General features: G+C 38.3%; 1 protein-coding gene across 3 annotated transcripts in view; it reads right to left on the bottom strand.

Moving 5' to 3' along the window:
- Positions 1–17,650, bottom strand: part of LOC125918685 (coiled-coil domain-containing protein 7-like) — a 228,222-nt gene that overhangs the window by 126,845 nt on the left and 83,727 nt on the right. Inside the window, exon 1 of one of the 3 annotated variants that reach the window (XM_049624806.1) lies at positions 8,567–8,677. The exons of the other annotated variants lie outside the window; for them this stretch is intronic. Coding sequence (XP_049480763.1) covers positions 8,567–8,675 — 109 coding nt within the window. The 5' untranslated portion in view covers positions 8,676–8,677. Of the gene's footprint in view, positions 1–8,566; positions 8,678–17,650 lie in introns of those variants that run through there. 3 annotated transcript variants of the gene reach the window in all.

Genomic DNA, 17,650 nt, shown 5'->3' with positions numbered 1-17,650 from the left:
TATATACCATAAACAATAGTATATGTAAATCAAACTATTATGCTATATACCTTAAACTTATACAATGATGTATGTCAGTTATTTCTCATTAAACTGGAAAATTCATATAGTACCAATTACGATACATTATGGTGTGCATATATGTTTGCGCATAAATATATAATATATACGGTATATAGGGAATGTAATGTGGTGCAAATAACTGTACATATAGTGATATATCCCCTTCCCAGCTAAGCTAATATATCCAACCCTTGCCTGATATCATTTCATAGGGAAATGAAATATTGGCTGACACACTAGTAGAGCCAGTGCCCTTTTATGTTTAGATTTCTGCTTATATTTTATAATAAGTGAATAAAGCCTTAATTTTTACTTTCAACGTGGCTTGTTGTCTTAAGTTACTTCCTTCACATCTGGCAGCTCTCTCTTGGTGACAAATGGTGACAAGCAAGGTGGCTCAATTAAGCACAGTCTTTCTGGAAAAGTAAAAAGCATGAAGATACTCCAGGACGTTTTGAGATGTTAGAGAAGTCTATGAGATTTCTTGGAGAGTACCAGCTGATTATTTTCTAGAATCTGAGTGTCCAACAATGCACTTTGCCAGCCATATCAACGAATCACGGAATGCTATGGGCCACTCTTGGAGAGCACTAGTAGATTGATTATACACAATTTTTATGTTTGAGAGGTAACAGTGGTACTTTACTTCAGCTCCAAACTCCATGGCCAAAATGCCTGATGGGCCAAATTAGAGATTCAACAGAGGGGCTCTGCGAAATCTAGGGAATCAATTCCTTGGCTAATGTTACTGTCCTCCAATGATAAGATGAAAAATTGTTACACACTTTAAAAGTTTTAATTTATTTTTAATTATTTTGAGAGAGAGAGAGAGAGAGAGAGAGAGAGAGAGAACACACACACAAGCAAGGGAGGGGCAGATCAAAAGAGGGAGACAAAGAATCCCAAGCAGGTTCTGTGCTGTCAGCGCTAAGCCTGACTCAGGGCTCAAATTCACAAACCATGAGATCATGACCCGAACCAAATCAAGAGTCACATGCTTAACTGACTGAGCTACCCAGGTGCCCCAAGAAGGTAATCTTCTTTAACTTAGGAAGGGACAGTGGCACTTTGTGGGGTTCACCACTATAGTACCCTCCTTCAGAATAGTCTTACCACAGAAAACTTGATAGAGACTGCCCCAAGTTGTTTTTCTTCCTCAGCTGGAGCTGTTTGGGCTCTGACAGCTTTGGTCCACTCATGATGGGTTCCCTATGACTAAAATACATGTTTGTACCACGACTGCAGAGGCACTAGCAGCTCTGCAAACTACTGGCGGTCCCTTAGTTCTACAATGAGAGAGTAAGATTAGTGGATGATAAGATTGTTAGCAAGATTCTAGGTTCATTAATGCCACTCCTGCTGGTTATCAAGGTGAATTAAACCTCCTCATAAGGTCAGGTCAATTAGTGAGTGACATAACCCAGATCATAAATGACAAATTTTTGGACAGGGAAAAAGCAACTACTAACAAAATAACAAGGAGCGACCATCAGATAGAGTGACATACAAATAAATAATCAGGCATATACTCCTAGAAGATTTGGGTAAGAACTTTCTCAGAGATCTCTGGGTCTTGTTACTAAACAATGAGAGTGAAAAGAAAAGATAAATGGACTCTCCACTTAGAAACTCTTGGTCAAGCAGTGTTCTAATAGAAGACAAACAGCAGTCTCCCTAGAGACTGCCCAGTGATGGTACCTGTGCTAATACAAGTGTCCTTCTCCCGGTGAATTATAAAATGAATCAAAGAGCCCTATAAATTTTTACCCAAACTTTTTGGCTTAAAAAAAAGACTATAAAATGACAATGTCCTTATGTCCACAGTGAGAAATGGAGGCTGTATGCCAAAGTCAAATTTCAAAGTAGACTGGGGAGAATTACATTTCTTGGGGCTTTTGGATAGTGGTATACAGGTAGGTGACTGTAACCCCCAGAATCCCTGGCATAAAAATGAAGGGGAAATTGATAATACTCACCGGTTTTCTGTCTGAAGCCACCACCACCAATACCCTCACCCAGACTTGACTATGGGCATGGATCCTTTGGGGCTACCACATATCACCATTGTGATGGTGCCCACTCCTGAATGGATTTTTGTTATAGATGTATTGTATTGTTTATGTGCACCCCTGAATGCATTCACACTAAACCCTGAAGGGAATTGCTGCAGTTAGCATCATTTTAATGGGGCATATAGAAGACTATAAACTTACCAGACTACCAGCATCTAGTGCTTTTGTCTCTTAAAAACCATATCAATGGTCTTAGGGATAAAAGGAAATAATTGTTCTTATTGTTGTGCATAAGGAAGCCGAGGTTCACCATCTGGCTTTTGAAAAAGGCCTTGGGTGCCTGGACATAATCAATTATTGGTGGCTCAACTGTGTAGTACAGCCTTTGGCACTGACACTACCTGACATTATAACTGTCATAGAGGCTAATGCCCAAGCTGAAGGAAATAAGTATGAGGTATTTTATATTACAAATGTCCTTTTTTAGCATCCTTGTCCATACAGATCAGTTTGTCTTATGTGCAATGGGTTGCAATTCACCTTTAAGGCCATTCCACAAGACCATGAGCTGGAAAAAGTCCTATTCTTAGATGGAGCATTACTCTTCCACTATACTGATGACATCTTCCTAGTTGGCCCAGGCAAAGGCATAATCCAACAAGGACTGCATATCATGTTGACCACATAGAACAACATGCATGGGTCATTAATACAGACAAGGCAGAAGGACCTATGACCCATGTAAAATTTCTGAGAATAAACTGGGAAGGGACAGTGTGTCTTACTCCAGAGGAAGAAAATTCCAAGTTTTAGTAATGTTCAGGCTCTTAGATCCAATAAATACAAAAGATACCCAGTGATTGGTGGCACTCTTCAGCTAATGGTGGTCACACATTCCCTACATGGCTATCTTGATGGTGACACCCACCAATTAGATTACCAAAAAGACTTCTACCCTGAGTGGAACATGACAACATGCCCTGAAATTTCTTCAACTGACCACATAGACCATCCTTCTCCTTACTCCTTCTAATTCATTTTGCTTTTTAAGTTACAGGTCTCAGCAGCCTCTGTTTGCCAATTGAAATATGTCAGAGGTGCCCGTTCAGCTTTTGGACCCAATATCCTGTAGTTTATTGAAAGTAAACACGGTTTGAGAGACTATTAACTAATTATTGGGCGTTAGTGGGCACTGAGCTCAAGAGCCATGACATGAAATCATCTTATAACTAGACACTCCAAACAAATGTTAAATGGTTTTTATTTTATGATATTCACATTTTAGGCCAAAGTGTAAATTTTCTATAGATTATATGCTCAAATACATATCCATGAAGTAAAGAAAAAAAAAGATCTGATGAGGTTAATTTTAAAAAATTTAAAGTTATAGGGGCATCTGGGTGGCACAGTCCATGGAATATCTGACTTTGGCTCAAGTCATGATCTCCCAGTTCATGGGTTCAGGTCCCACACTGGGCTCACTGCTGTCAGCGAAGAGCCTGCTTCAGATACTCTGTCTCCTCTCTCTGACCCTCCCCTGCTTGTACTCTCTCAAAAGTAAATAAACATTATTTAAAAATTTAAAGTTATCTATAATTATCATACTTTTTATAATTATTATAATCTATAATTATTTAAACAGAGTTGTTTCTGTACTTGCATTTGAAGTTTTGACACTGAATCTTGATGTTTAAGCATAAGACTTTTGTCTGGTACATCATCATGAGCTACATAAAGAGATTAATTTAGCCTCAATAGAAAAAAACAGATCTACTGTGAAATCTCTAGATTTAAAATTTGTAACAAATACAGGTCGTTTTAATAACATTATAAGCAAATTACCATAAGACAGATGTGACATGAAAATTGTGAGAATACTTTTACTGGGTATGTGTTGAAGCTGTATCACTAACATCTCCATTATAATGTTTTAAATATAATGTTATACTATATATAGTCTCTAGTTTTCTTGGGTTATTTATACTTTAAGTTAATACATACTCATATAACTAAAAGAAACTGTATATGTACATGGTTATTCACTACAGAACACTTGCAATTTGCAAATATTCACAACCACACAAATTTACAAGCAGATTGGTTAAACTAAGGTATACACTACACTCTAACGTATCAATTATAGTAAATAATGTGGTACAAAAAGTGTACATACAGCTATAATATGAATGAAACAGATCTCTATAAACTGATTCCACTCAAGTGGATTTCTAGGAATAATGTTATATTAAAAAAACTGAAAAGGGGAAAGCTTATATGCTACCTTGGGTATGGAAGAAGGAAACATAGTAAATATATCTGAAAACAATGTAATGGTTACCTACAAAATGGCAGGGGAACTGGCATTTGTTTGAGCATACCTTTTGTATATTTTTAACTTCTGAAGTAGGTTTAATGTTCTACATATTTCAAAATGAAATTAAATCAATAAGGGTAAGAAGGTGAAATGGAAACTGAAAGCAAATTAAGTCAGATTAAACTGCTGAAGGAAAAATAAAAGCACCAATTCATCAATACAATATTTAACATAAACACTTACTCTTGTACATGAGATTTGGGATAGGGAGGGGAAAGTCGACCACAAACAAATCATGAAATATTTTTGGCTGGTTTATTTTTCCATTGGTATATGCTAAGCTATTCTGAGACCATTTGAAAAGCATTGCAAGATTGAACAAATGAGTAAATGTGTTGATATTGTTCAGATATCAGCTACCCCAGCCCAGGAACCCATAAAATGGTAGGAGAAATTAGGTTGGGGTTTCTTCAGCTGTGACACCATTCCCCACCTCAGTATACACTAATGTATTTGACCCTTCTCTGGTGCTCTTCCATGGGGTAAAACAGAACGTTAGTGGAGTCGGTGCTCTCCCTTGTCTAGACTATAGCCATGGCATATGGTAGTAAGTGAATAAAGGTTAATTGTTACTGTAATCTTGTTATCTTAATAGGTCAATTCAAAAACTGCATCTCTGTGTAGCAAATTGCCACAATGAATGTGTGGTCAGTGAAGCAAAATACCTTCCTGGAAGGAACACTTTAGGAGGTGCTATGAGTCTGAAGGATATGATAAGGGGAAGTGTACTACTGGATTATTTGCAAGAGAGCCATAAGACACTATGCCAGTGTCTCAGAAAGTATGAGAAGATACCATGGGGCTCTCTAGAGTGCTACTGTATTGTTCACATAAGCTTTTCAGTTCTATAGGAGAACAACTGTTTTTTTCTTTAGCCTCTGATTCAGCTACCAAGATGCCCAATGATTCAAATGAGAGACACAGCAGATAGTCTCTAAGAAAACTAAAGAAGCAGTTTTGTGGCTACACATGGGTAAAAAAATATTGGAGACACTGCATACTGAGTTACATTCAGGGATTACTGTTAGCTCTAGAATACCCCTAGATATATATAATGGACAACCTAAGATGCAGTGAGTTACAGAGACTCATATATTCATGAAAAAGAATGTAGAGAACAAGGATTGATTTGCCCAGCAACTTAAAGAGATCTGGAGATTTGGGTGGTTTGCATTCATGAAGAAGAAGGTAAATCTTGTTAAACTTCATGAGGGAGAGGGGCACACTGTAGGGCTTGATATTGTAGAACCCCTTCTTCAGAGAGCCTTAACAATAGTGCCCATATTGCCCAAAGAGACAGAGGAAAAGGGGATTAAAGACATGAACATCCGACACCATTCTCTTTCCTTTGCTGGGTACTATTCTGACATACCATTATGAGTTCCCTGCCACTGAAAAACATATTTGGATCATTTCTTACAGAGGCTCAAATGGCTTTGTGAGGCCCCCTAGTGGTATCTAGGGTAGCAGATGGAGTGAGGACAGTAATGATATGATTTTCAACTAGACTGCAATTTCTAGTTTGTTCCAGGCCATCTTCACTAGTTACCTATTTCAATTAAGCTTCCTTAGAAGGCTATGTCATTTGGTTCATGGCACAATCCAGATCTCAACTGACAAGTTTTCAAAAATGGAAAAAGTAGCTACAAACAAGATTTTACTGTTGAGCCAGTGAACAGAGAGACCTAAAAATGGAAATTGGGTACCCACTCCTGAACCATCTGGTAAGGGGTTTTTCTAAAGAAATCCCTAGGTCTAGTTACTCAATAGTGGGGTCTCAAGGAAAACACTGATGGACTCTCCACCAAAGATTTCTAAACCAGGTAGTAGGCCATGGGTCCCAATGCACCCCACCACTAAAGTCCAAATTATGATGACCCTTGACTAATACAAGTGTTCTTCCCTTTGCTTCTCCAAGTGATATTGAGAAGAATCAAAGAACTATGTGCCACTTTTACTCAGACCTCTTAGCTTTCAAAAAAACAAAAATTAGGGAAGTGTTGGGTGAATATTCTTATGTCACCAGTGGTGATCTGAGGATGTATGCCAAGGTCAGAATTCAAAAGGGGGGTTGGGGAGAAAATTCATGTCTAGGGCCATTAGGATACTGGTATGTAGATGACCATGATCTCCATAACCTCTGAAACCAGAAACTAGGGGAAACAGATAATATTCTCTGATTTCTCATCTGAGGCTATCACCAAGGTGACACTTGGTCAAACACTACTATGAATGTATCCCTTCAGTTTACCATAAAACTGCATTTTTATAGCCCCCACTACTAAATTTATAATACAACAAAAGTATTTTCTATGTGCAACCCCATTCACATTCATCCCCAAGCCCTGATAGGAACTGCTATATTTAGGGCCATTTGAGTGGGGAATGTAGAAGACTGCAAACCTCCAAACTAAATATCACCTAGTACCTGTGTCTCCAAAAATAAACTCCTGGGAAGAAAAAGAAATACTCTCATTCCTGAGCCTAATGAAGCAAAATTTCCCCCATAAGACTATTTCCAATTTTAATAACTAAGTTGCCCTTTCACATGGCTTTGGGTGCATAGTGACTTGATTAATTTTTGCAGGTAAGTACTATAGTACAGCCCTGGGTACTGGGGGTACCTGAAATTGTAACTGTCATACAGTCTTTTCCAAACTGAAGGAACTTGATATGCAACTAATGACATATCCAATGGCCTCTGCTGTATCCTGCTTCATGCAACTTATGTGGAATGAGTTGCAATATACCATTAATGTCCTTCACATGACTACCAAATTGCTCCAATTTCTGTAACCAATGAATAGGTCATGACTTCTAAATGTCCTGCTCCAGAGGGAGGACTAGTGTTTTTTTAAAATATATTTATTTATTTGTGAGAAATAGAGCACAAGCGCAAGAGAGAGAAGAAGACACGAAATCCAAAGCAGGCTCCAGGCTCCAAGCACAGACCCTGCCGCGGGGCTCAAACTCACAAACCGTGAGATCATGACCTGAGCCAAAATCGGAAGCTGAACCGACTGAGCCACCCAGGTGCGCTAAGAGGGAGGACTAGTTTTTAGTTGAATGGCCCCAGATAAGGATGCCACCCAAGAAGTACTAGATGCCCGCTTGACCCACTCGTAGCTCTTGGCTAGACTATTAGCACAGAAAAGGTACATTTACCTGGCACCCTAGTAAAATCCCAGACATGATTTCTAAAGGACATGATCTCTCATTCCTGAAGAAAAGATTAAGTTTTGGCTCACTCAACTCCAATAAATAAAAAGAGGCCCAGCAACTAGTGGGACTCTTGACTATTACATTCTCATTTTCCCTGTGTGAAATCCTTGATGATACCATCTGAGATTACCAGAAATGTTACTTATTTTTAGTGAGAATACAACCATAGGATGCCCTAAAGGCCCTCCAACAGACCTCCTGGCTCCCCACCCCCAATGCTCTTTTGATCTCTATTTCGTATTTGAATTATAGATCTCAGAAATATCTGTATGCCAATTGGACCCTATGGCAGAAGGCCACTGCTACAGGTCAGAGGCATCCATTGGGCTTTTGTATCCATAATTACCTGGAGTTGGCTGAAAGGCACATTACTTTGAAGAAATAATTATTCACCTGTTTTGGGGCCTTGGTAAATTATGAGTGCTAGTCTTGTGGCTATATAATGATCATAAGACCATAAATTCCAACCAAAGGGTATCAATATTTTCACTTTTTTTCTCTAGTTATCTTAGGGTATTCATATTTTAGTCAAAGTGTAACATTTCTATAAAATATATGTTCAAGTATAAATTCATGAGCCAAAATAAAAAGATGTTATAATGAGGTTATTTATTTTTATTGAGAGAGAGGAAGAGGGAGAGGGAGGGAGAGAGAGAGAGAGAGAGAGAGAGAGAGCAAGCGCAAATGCACAAACAGGAGAGGGTCAGAGGGAGACTGAGAGAAAAATTTCAAGGAGGCTCCATGGTCAGTACAGAGCCCAGTGCAGGGCTTGATTCCATGACCCTGGGATCATGACCCAAGCTGAAAATCAAGAATCAGCTGCTTAATCACTGAGCCATCCTGGTGCCCCATCTAATGAGTTTAATTTAAAATAAAATTATTTGTAATATTATACTTAGTACTAGGTCTTTCTCCTTTGTGGCTTCTTTGTTTCTGCACTTCAATTTCTGATTCTGACATTGAGTCTTGATGCTCAGGTAAATTATTTTCATCTGGTACTTCATCCTGAACTACATAAAGAATCATTTTGTCAACTAAATGAAAAAAAAGATACAATGTGAAATCCCTAGGTTTTAAATTTATAACAAGTGTGCATCAGCATTATTTCTCATTTTTAGAAAGTTATAATTAAATTGCCATAATGCTAGATTTTATATGAAAACTGTGCTGTTGAACTAGTTCAATATTCACAAATCAATCAACATGATAAACCACATTAATAAAAGAAAGGATAGGAGCGCCTGGGTGGCTCAGTCGGTTGAGCATCCAACTTCAGCTCAGGTCATGATCTCACAGCTTGTGAGTTTGAGCCCTGCGTCAGGCTGCGTTGACAGCTCAGAGCCTGGAGCCTGCTTCAGTTTCTGTGTCTCCCTCTCTCTCTGTCCCTAACTCACCCACGTTCTGTCTCTGTCTCTCTCAAAAATAAGTAAACATTAAAAAAAAATTTTTTAAGAAAGGATAAGAAATATATGAGCCACTCAATAGATGCAGAAAAAGCATTTGACAAAATACAGCATCCTTTCTGGATAAAAACCCTCAAGAAAGTAGGGATAGAGGGAACATACCTCAACATCATAAAGCTGTATTCCAAAGACCCACAGCAAATATCATCCTCAATGGGGAAAAACTGAGAGCTTTCCCCCTGAGGTCAGGAACATGAGAGGGATGTCCACTCTCACCACTGTTGTTCAACATACTGTTTGAAGTCCTAGACTCAGCAATCAGACAACAAAAAGAAATGAAAGGCATACATTGGCAAACAAGAAGTCAGACTTTCATTCCTGTCAGATGCCATGATACTCTACATGGAAAACCACAAAGACTCCACCAAGAAACTGCTAGAACTGATACATGAATTCAGCAAAGTCAAAGGATATAAAATCAATGTACAGAAATTGGTTACATTTCTATATACTGATAATGAAGCAGCAGAAAGAGAAATCAAGGAATCAATCCCATTTACAATTGCACCAAAAACTGTAAGATACCTAGGAATAAACCTAACCAAGATGTAAAAGATATGTATGCTGAAAACTATAAAAACTTATGAAAGAAATTGAAGAAGACACACACAAAAAAATGGAAAAACATTCCATGCTTATGGATTGGAAAAACAAACATTGTTAAAATTTTTATTCTATGCAAATCAACATACACATTCAATGTAATTCCTATCAAAGTAATGACAGCATTCTTCACAGAGCTAGAATAAACAATTCTAAAATTTATATGAAACTATAAAAGACCCTGAATAGCCAAAGTAATGTCGAAAAAGAAAACTAAAGCTGGATGCATCACAATTCCTGACTTCAAGTTGTATCACAAAGCTGTATCATCAATACAGTATGGCACTGACACAAAAACAGACACATAGATCAGTGGAACAGGATATAAAGCCCACAACTGGACCCACAGATGTATGGCCAACTAATCTTTCCAAAGCAGGAAAACTATCCAATGGAAAAAAGAAAGTCTCTTCAGCAAATGTTACTGGGAAAACTGGACAGCGACATGCAAAAAGAATGAAACTGGAACAATTTCTTACACCATAACAAAAATAATTCAAAATGGATTCAAAATGGATGAAAGACCTAAATGTGATATAGGAAACCATCAAAATCTTACAGGAGAAAACAGGTAGTAACCTCTTTGACCTCGGCCACAGCGACTTCTTACCAGATATGTCTCTGGAGGCAAGGAAAACAAAAGCAAAAATGAACTATTGGGACCTCATCAAGATAAAAATCTTGTGCACAGTAAAGGAAACAACCAACAAAACTAAAAGGCAACCAACAGAATGTGACAAGATATTGAAAATGACATATTGGATAAAGATTTAGTATCCAAAGTCTAGTCTGTAAAGAACTTATCAAATTGAACACACAAAAAGCAAATAACCCAGTTAAGAAATGTGCAAAAGATATGAATAGACAATTTTCCAAAAAAGACATCCAGATAGCTAATGGACACATGAAAAGATATTCAGCATCCCTCAACATCAGGGAAATACAAATCAAAACCACACTGAGATATCACCTCACACCTGTCAGAATGGCTAAAATTAACAACTCAGGAAACAACAGATGTTGGTGAGGATACGGAGAAAGGGGAACCCTCTTGCACTGTTGGTGGGAATGAAAACTGGTGCAGCCATTCCAGAAAACAGTATAAAGTTTCCTCAAAAAATTAAAAAGAGAACTATCCTATGACCCAGTAATTGCACTACTAGGAATTTATTCAAAGGATACAAAATGCTAATTCGAAGGGACAGATGCACCCCAGTGTTTACAGTAATGCTATCAACAATAGCCAAATTATGGAAAGAACCTAAATGCCCATCAATTTGTGTGTGTGGGGGGGTGTGTGTATAATGGAATGTTACCTGGTAATCAAAAAGAATGAAATTTTTCCATTTGCAAAAACGTGGATGGAACTACAGTGTATTACACTAAGCAAAATTAGTCAGAGAAGGACAAATATCAAATGTTAACACTCATGTGGAATTTTAGAAACACAACAGATGAACATAGAGGAAGGGAAGAAAAAATAAAAGACTCTTAAATACAGAGAACAAATTGAGGGTTGCTAGAGGGGAGGTGGGTGGGATGATGGGCTAAATGGGTGATGGGCATTAAGGAGGGTACTTGTTGGAATGAGTACTGGGTATTATATGGAAGTGAGGAATCACTGGGTTCTACTCCTGAAACCAATACTACACTGTTTGTTAAATAACTTGTATTTAAATAAATAAATTTGAAAAAAATAGAGGGAGAAAACTAGGGATGAAATGGTTGTTCTGTAAGTAATCTCTTGACATATTTTTTTTTTTTACTTTTGTAAAAGGTGAAAAGATTTATACGATCTGAAGAGAAACCAGAGTATATATATTTTTTTACTTTTGGAAGCAGGTTTGGGTTCCATTTACTTCAAAAATAAAATTAAATCACAAAATAGGAACTACAACTGAAAGCAAACTTAAAGAAATGAACATTGATAATTTAAAAGCATTAATGTAAATAACTCATCAATATAGTATTTGACACGGACCCTCGCTCATAAACAAGAGCATGGAAGAGAGACTGTAAACACATGATAAAATATTTTCAGTAGGCTTGATTTTCTAGATTTATGTGCTAAGCAATTCCAAAAAAAATCTATGAGCATAATAAGAAGCAAATGAGTAAATGTGTTATGTTATTCAGAGTCAAGATTTACACAGCAGAAGAAAGGACACACACATGAAATGGAGGAAGGCAAGACAAAGCCCTGAGGGGATAGTAGATTAGAATTGAAGGTTTCCAAGATTCATCATGAATTCTAAATATGTTTATGCAGGTTTACCTGCACATGTATATGTATATAGGCATATGAATATATACATGTACATATAAGTCTATGTGAATACACCCAAGGAATCTAACTCTAGGCCAGATCTTATGTGTGATGTTTCAGACACAAACATAGATAGTTATAAAGGCATGGGAAAGAGAAGTTTCTCAATCCACAAAAGACTTGATACACAACTAGTCATGGTCTCAACCCCTTCTTCTCCCATGCTCTTGTCAATACATAGTGCATTCTTACTCTAGTGGCTTCTAATTGGAGGCTTCCTTATGGTTCTGGGGAAGAGGGGCTTGACTTAAGTATTGTTTACGCACTCCCTCTGAGTACACCACCTCACTGAGGGGCATTTGAAGAAATTTTTCTAAGTTCCACTTTAGTCAGGACTTTTCTACTCCTACCCCTGCTACCACTACCTCCCAAGAACACAGGATCCATAAAATAGCAAGAGACTTTTGTTTGGGGATCCTTCAGCTGTGCAATGATCCTCCCCTATATCTCATACCAGTTTGGACTGATGCATCTAATATTCATCCACTGCTGCTCCAAGAGAGGAAACGGAACACTGGTGTAGCTGGGGCCCTTTCTTGTTTAGACTCTTCTTGATACTATTGCATTAAGTGAATAAAGCCTTTTTATTTGTTACTTCTAATTGTTACTTTCATTTTGCTTTTTATTTTAATGGGCCAACTGAAAAACTGGCATATCTCTCAAACTGTAGTGCAGGCAAGCTCAATGAAGTCCAATGCCTTTACAGAAGGCACACTTTGGAAGATGCTAGTGAATCTGTGGGACGTTCTGGGGTGGGGTAGTGGGGTTCTATGAGGTCATTAGAAGAGTCTGAGAGCTGCCTGGGGCATTTTAGCAATCAGGTCAGTATGTTTTGGACAGTCCTAGCAAACCATGTGGGGTGCTCTAGGAGAATGTGATTTTGGTTTTCACATAAGCTTTACAGTTCTGAGGGGGAACAGAGTTCTTTATTTTTAGACCTTGATTCATTGGCCAAGACACCTTCTGGATCAAATTAGAGATTCACCAGGAAACCTTTTAGAGAACTATGGAAGCAATTTGTGGCTACCGCTTATGGTTCACCAATGATGGGAACTAAAGTCACTGGAGACCCTGCATTCTAAGTTGCACCCAATAACTATTGTTAGCTCTAAGCATGCTCCTGGAACAGCATACCACATAGTGAATAATTAAGACTTGTACTTTAATGAAAAAGAATAAGCGCCATGGTATCACTTTCTCCAGTAACAAAAAAGATCTTAGAGACCTGCTTTCTTTGCCTCCATAGTAAAGGAAATAATCTTGTTAAACTGAGTGAAGGAAAAGGGCACATTTTTGGGCATCTCACTACAGAATACCATCTTCAGAAAGCCTTGACAGTAGCCGTATTGACTGAAGAGGTGACACTAAATGGAGGATGAAAAGAGAAAACATCTGAGACTACTTACTGTTTTGGTTCTGAAAGGATGGCCCACCTGTGATGAGCTCCCTGCCACCAAAACAATGTTTGGATCACCATTACAGAAGTGACAGTGTCCCTTTAAGCCACACTAGTGGTCCTGATGAAGTGAAGACGGTACATGATAATATTTTTACTTTTTTAATTTTTTTAATTTTTATTTTTTAAGGTATACTGTTTATATATATATATATTTTTTATTATGAAATTTATTGTTAAATTGGTTTCCATACAACACCCAGTGCTCATCCCAAAAGGTGCCCTCCTCAATGACCATCACCCACTTTCCCCTCCCTCCCACCCCCCCATCAACCCTCAGTTTATTCTCAGTTTTTAAGAGTCTCTTGTGGTTTGGCTCCCTCTCTCTCTCTTTTTTTTCCTTCCCCTCCCCCATGGTCTTCTGTTAAGTTTCTCAGGATCCACATAAGAGTGAAAACATATGGTATCTGTGTTTCTCTGTATGGCTTATTTCACTTAGCATCACACTCTCCAGTTCCATCCACGTGGCTACAAAGGGCCATATTTCATTCTTTCTCATTGCCACGTAGTATTCCATTGTATATATAAACCACAATTTCTTTATCCATTCATAAGTTGATGGACATTTAGGCTCTTTCCATAATTTGGCCATTGTTGAAAGTGCTGCTATAAACATTGGGGTACAAGTGCCCCTATGCATCAGCACTCCTGTATCCCTTGGGTAAATTCCTAGCAGTGCTGTTGCTGGGTCATAGGGTAGGTCTATTTTTAATTTGGGGGGGAACCTCCACATTGTTTTCCAGAGTGGCCGTACCAGTTTGCATTCCCACCAACAGTGCAAGAGGGTTCCCGTCTCTCCACATCCTCTCCAGCATCTATAGTTTCCTGATTTGTTCATTTTAGCCGCTCTGACTGGCGTGAGGTGATATCTCAGTGTGGTTTTGATTTGTATTTCCCTGATGAGGAGTAACGTTGAGCATCTTTTCATTTGCCTGTTGGCCATCTGGATGTCTTCTTTAGAGAAGTGTCTATTCATGTTTTCTGCCCATTTCTTCACTGCATTATTTGTTTTTCAGGTGTGGAGTTTGGTGAGTTCTTTATAGATTTTGGATCTATAAAAATCTGATCTTTTGTCTGATATGTCATTTGCAAATATCTTTTCCCATTCCGTTGGTTGCCTTTTAGTTTTGTTGATCGTTTCCTTTGCAGTGCAGAATCTTTTTACCTTCATGAGGTACCAATAGTTCATTTTTGCTTTTATTCCCTTGCCTTTGGGGATGTGTCAAGTAAGGAATTGCTGCAGCTGAGGTCAGAGAGATTTTTTTTCCCCTTTTTTCTTTAGGGATTTGATGGTTTTCTGTTTCACATTCAGGTCCTTTATCCATTTTGAGTTTATTTTTGTGAATGGTGTAAGAAAGTGGTCATTCTAGGTTCACTCTTCTGCATGTTGCTATCCAGTTCTCCCAGCAACATTTGTTAAAGACTGTCTTTTTTCCATTGGATATTCTTTCCTGCTTTGTCAAAGATTAGTTGGCCATACTTTTGTGGGTCCAATTCTGTAGCCTCTATTATTCCATTGGTCCATGTGTCTGTTTTTGTGCCAATACCATGTAGTAGAAGCCTTGTAGTACAGGCTAAAGTCTGCGATTGTGTTGTGTCCCGCTTTGGTCCCTGCTATTTGGGGTCTTTTGTGGTTCCATACAAATTTTAGGATTGCTGGCTCTAGCTTCGAGAAGAATGTTGGCACAATTTCGATTGGGATTGCATTGAACATGTAGATTGCTTTAGGTAGTATTGACATTTTAACAATATTTATTCTTCCAATCCATGAGCATGAAATGTTTTTCCATTTCTTTGTATCTTCTTCAATTTCCTTCATAAGCTTTCTACAGTTTTCAGCATACAGATCTTTTACATCTTTGGTTGGGTTTATACCTAGGTATTTTATAATTCTTGATGTAATTGTGAATGGGATCAGTTTCATTGTCTTTCTGTTGCTACATTATTAGTGTATAAGAATGCAACTTATTTCTGTACATTAATTTTGTATCCTGTGACTTTGCTGAATTCATGTATCAGTTCTAGCAGACTTTTGGTGGAGTCTACCGGGTTTTCCATGTATAATAACATAGTAAGATTTTTAAATAGACCCAGATTTCTTAATTAATTCATGCCACCCTCACAAAATAGCAAGCTCTATTAAATTTCTTCATAAGATCAGGTCATTGGGTACCATATAATCTGAATATTAAGTGACAAATCATTACATAAAAATAGCAGCTACTGCTAAGGTAGCAATGATTGACCAATAGTGAAAACAATATAAAAATGGTAATCAGTCACCCACTTCTGGACAATCCAGGTCAAGACCTTCTCAAAGAGATCTATGAGTGGATATCCAATAATGGGAATGTCAGGAAAGTAAGTTGATGGACTCTGTACCAAGGCACTAATGGCCCGATACTAGGCAATGGGGTACCCAAAAGGCAGGTGAATTAGGGTCCATATGCTGATGGCCCTTATGACTAATACAAGTTCTACTGCTCAGCTCTTTCCACTGAATCTTGATATGAATCTGAGAGCCTATCAACCTTTATCAAGAACCCTTTGTTTTCAGAAATGAACAAGACTATGCATTAGACCAGGTCCCTTCACCATCAGTGGAAGACCTATGCTATGGTCAGAATTTAATGGGGAGGTAGGAAAGAATGGTGTTTCTTGGGCCTTTGGATTCTGATGTTTTTGACTATGATCTTCACAACTCCTGATACCAAGATGTAGGGAAAACACACAATGTTCACTGGTAAGGGTAAGGGATCTGGGTAACAATACCATTGGGTTTGAGGTCATTGTCAATGGGACCCTTACCCAGATCCAACTATGGATATTTCCATTTAGATCACTGCAAACTTCCATTGTAATGGCCCAATTAGTATACATATTATTTATAGATGAATTGTCAATGTGAAGTCCCGCTTTGTACCAATTCCTCAGCCCTGATGGAAATTGTTGCAGTTAAGTCCATTTTAGTTGGCATGTGGAAGACTGAACCTATCCAATTACCAGTTTCTAGTGCCTTTGTCTCCCAAAACACCTGCCTGAGGATGAAAAAAAAAATATAGCTGCCCTAATTGCTGAGCTGAATGAAATGAAAATTCTCCATAAGACTATTTAACTATCTAATAATTCAGTCAATCTGTGCTCACAACTTTGGGTGTATAGAGACTCAACTGATTTATGCAGCTTAATGTTGTAGTACAGACCTTACAACTATGGTATTTACATTGTGACAGTGCTACAGTCTATGTCCAAATTTGAGGGAACTTGGGATGCAGCAATTGCTATTATGAATGCCCTTTTTAGCATCCCTTTATTGTGGAAGATCATAATCAGTAGCCTTTGGGGATTGGGTTGTCATATGCCACTACTATACTTCCAAAAGGCTGTCAAAATTCTCTGAATATCTGCCATCAACACACAAATGGTGACATGAAAAAGTCCCACTCTCAGAGAAATCAATAGACTTCCACTCTATTGATGACATCACCAACACGGACACAACTAAACAAATACTGATTGTCCTGAAGATCCACAAATGGCAACTCAGTGAGGTTAGTATTACAGGCAAGGTACAGTTACCTGGTACCCTAATAGAATTCCTCAACATGCTCTGTAAGGGTCATGACATCTCATTTCAGAGAAGAGTGCCCAACTTTGTCCCTCTCTACTTTAACAAATGAAAGCCTAGCAATTGATGGGACAAGTCAGTTACTTACACTCTCATATTCCCCATTTAGGGTCTGTGATGGCCTATCTGTGGGATAAGTAGAAGGGCCAGTTCCTTTCAGTAGGGCCATGACCAAGAATATGCCCCAGAGTCCCTCCAACAGGTCACAAGGCTGCCCTTCCATTTGGCCCCTCTAATCTCTATTGGCTCATTGACTTACAGAACTCAGGAAAATCTCTTCTCCCTGAAAGAAGGTAAGGCAGGAGGCCACTGCCATAGGTCAGAAGTACCTCTTTGGTCTTTCAAACCCATATCTCCAGGAGACAGATGAAAGGTACACATTCTTTAAGAGATATTATTGGCCAGTTACAGGGCCTTTGCAGACACTGAGTGGTTGCCCTTCACCAAGAAATAACCATAGGACAGGAAATACCAACAAAGAATATCAATACTTCTCCCTTTGT

Source organism: Panthera uncia, chromosome B4, assembly GCF_023721935.1.
Source record: "Panthera uncia isolate 11264 chromosome B4, Puncia_PCG_1.0, whole genome shotgun sequence".
Lineage (NCBI taxonomy): Eukaryota > Metazoa > Chordata > Mammalia > Carnivora > Felidae > Panthera > Panthera uncia.
The sequence above is the reverse complement of the archived record's forward strand: the minus strand, read 5'-3'. Positions and strand labels throughout refer to the sequence as shown.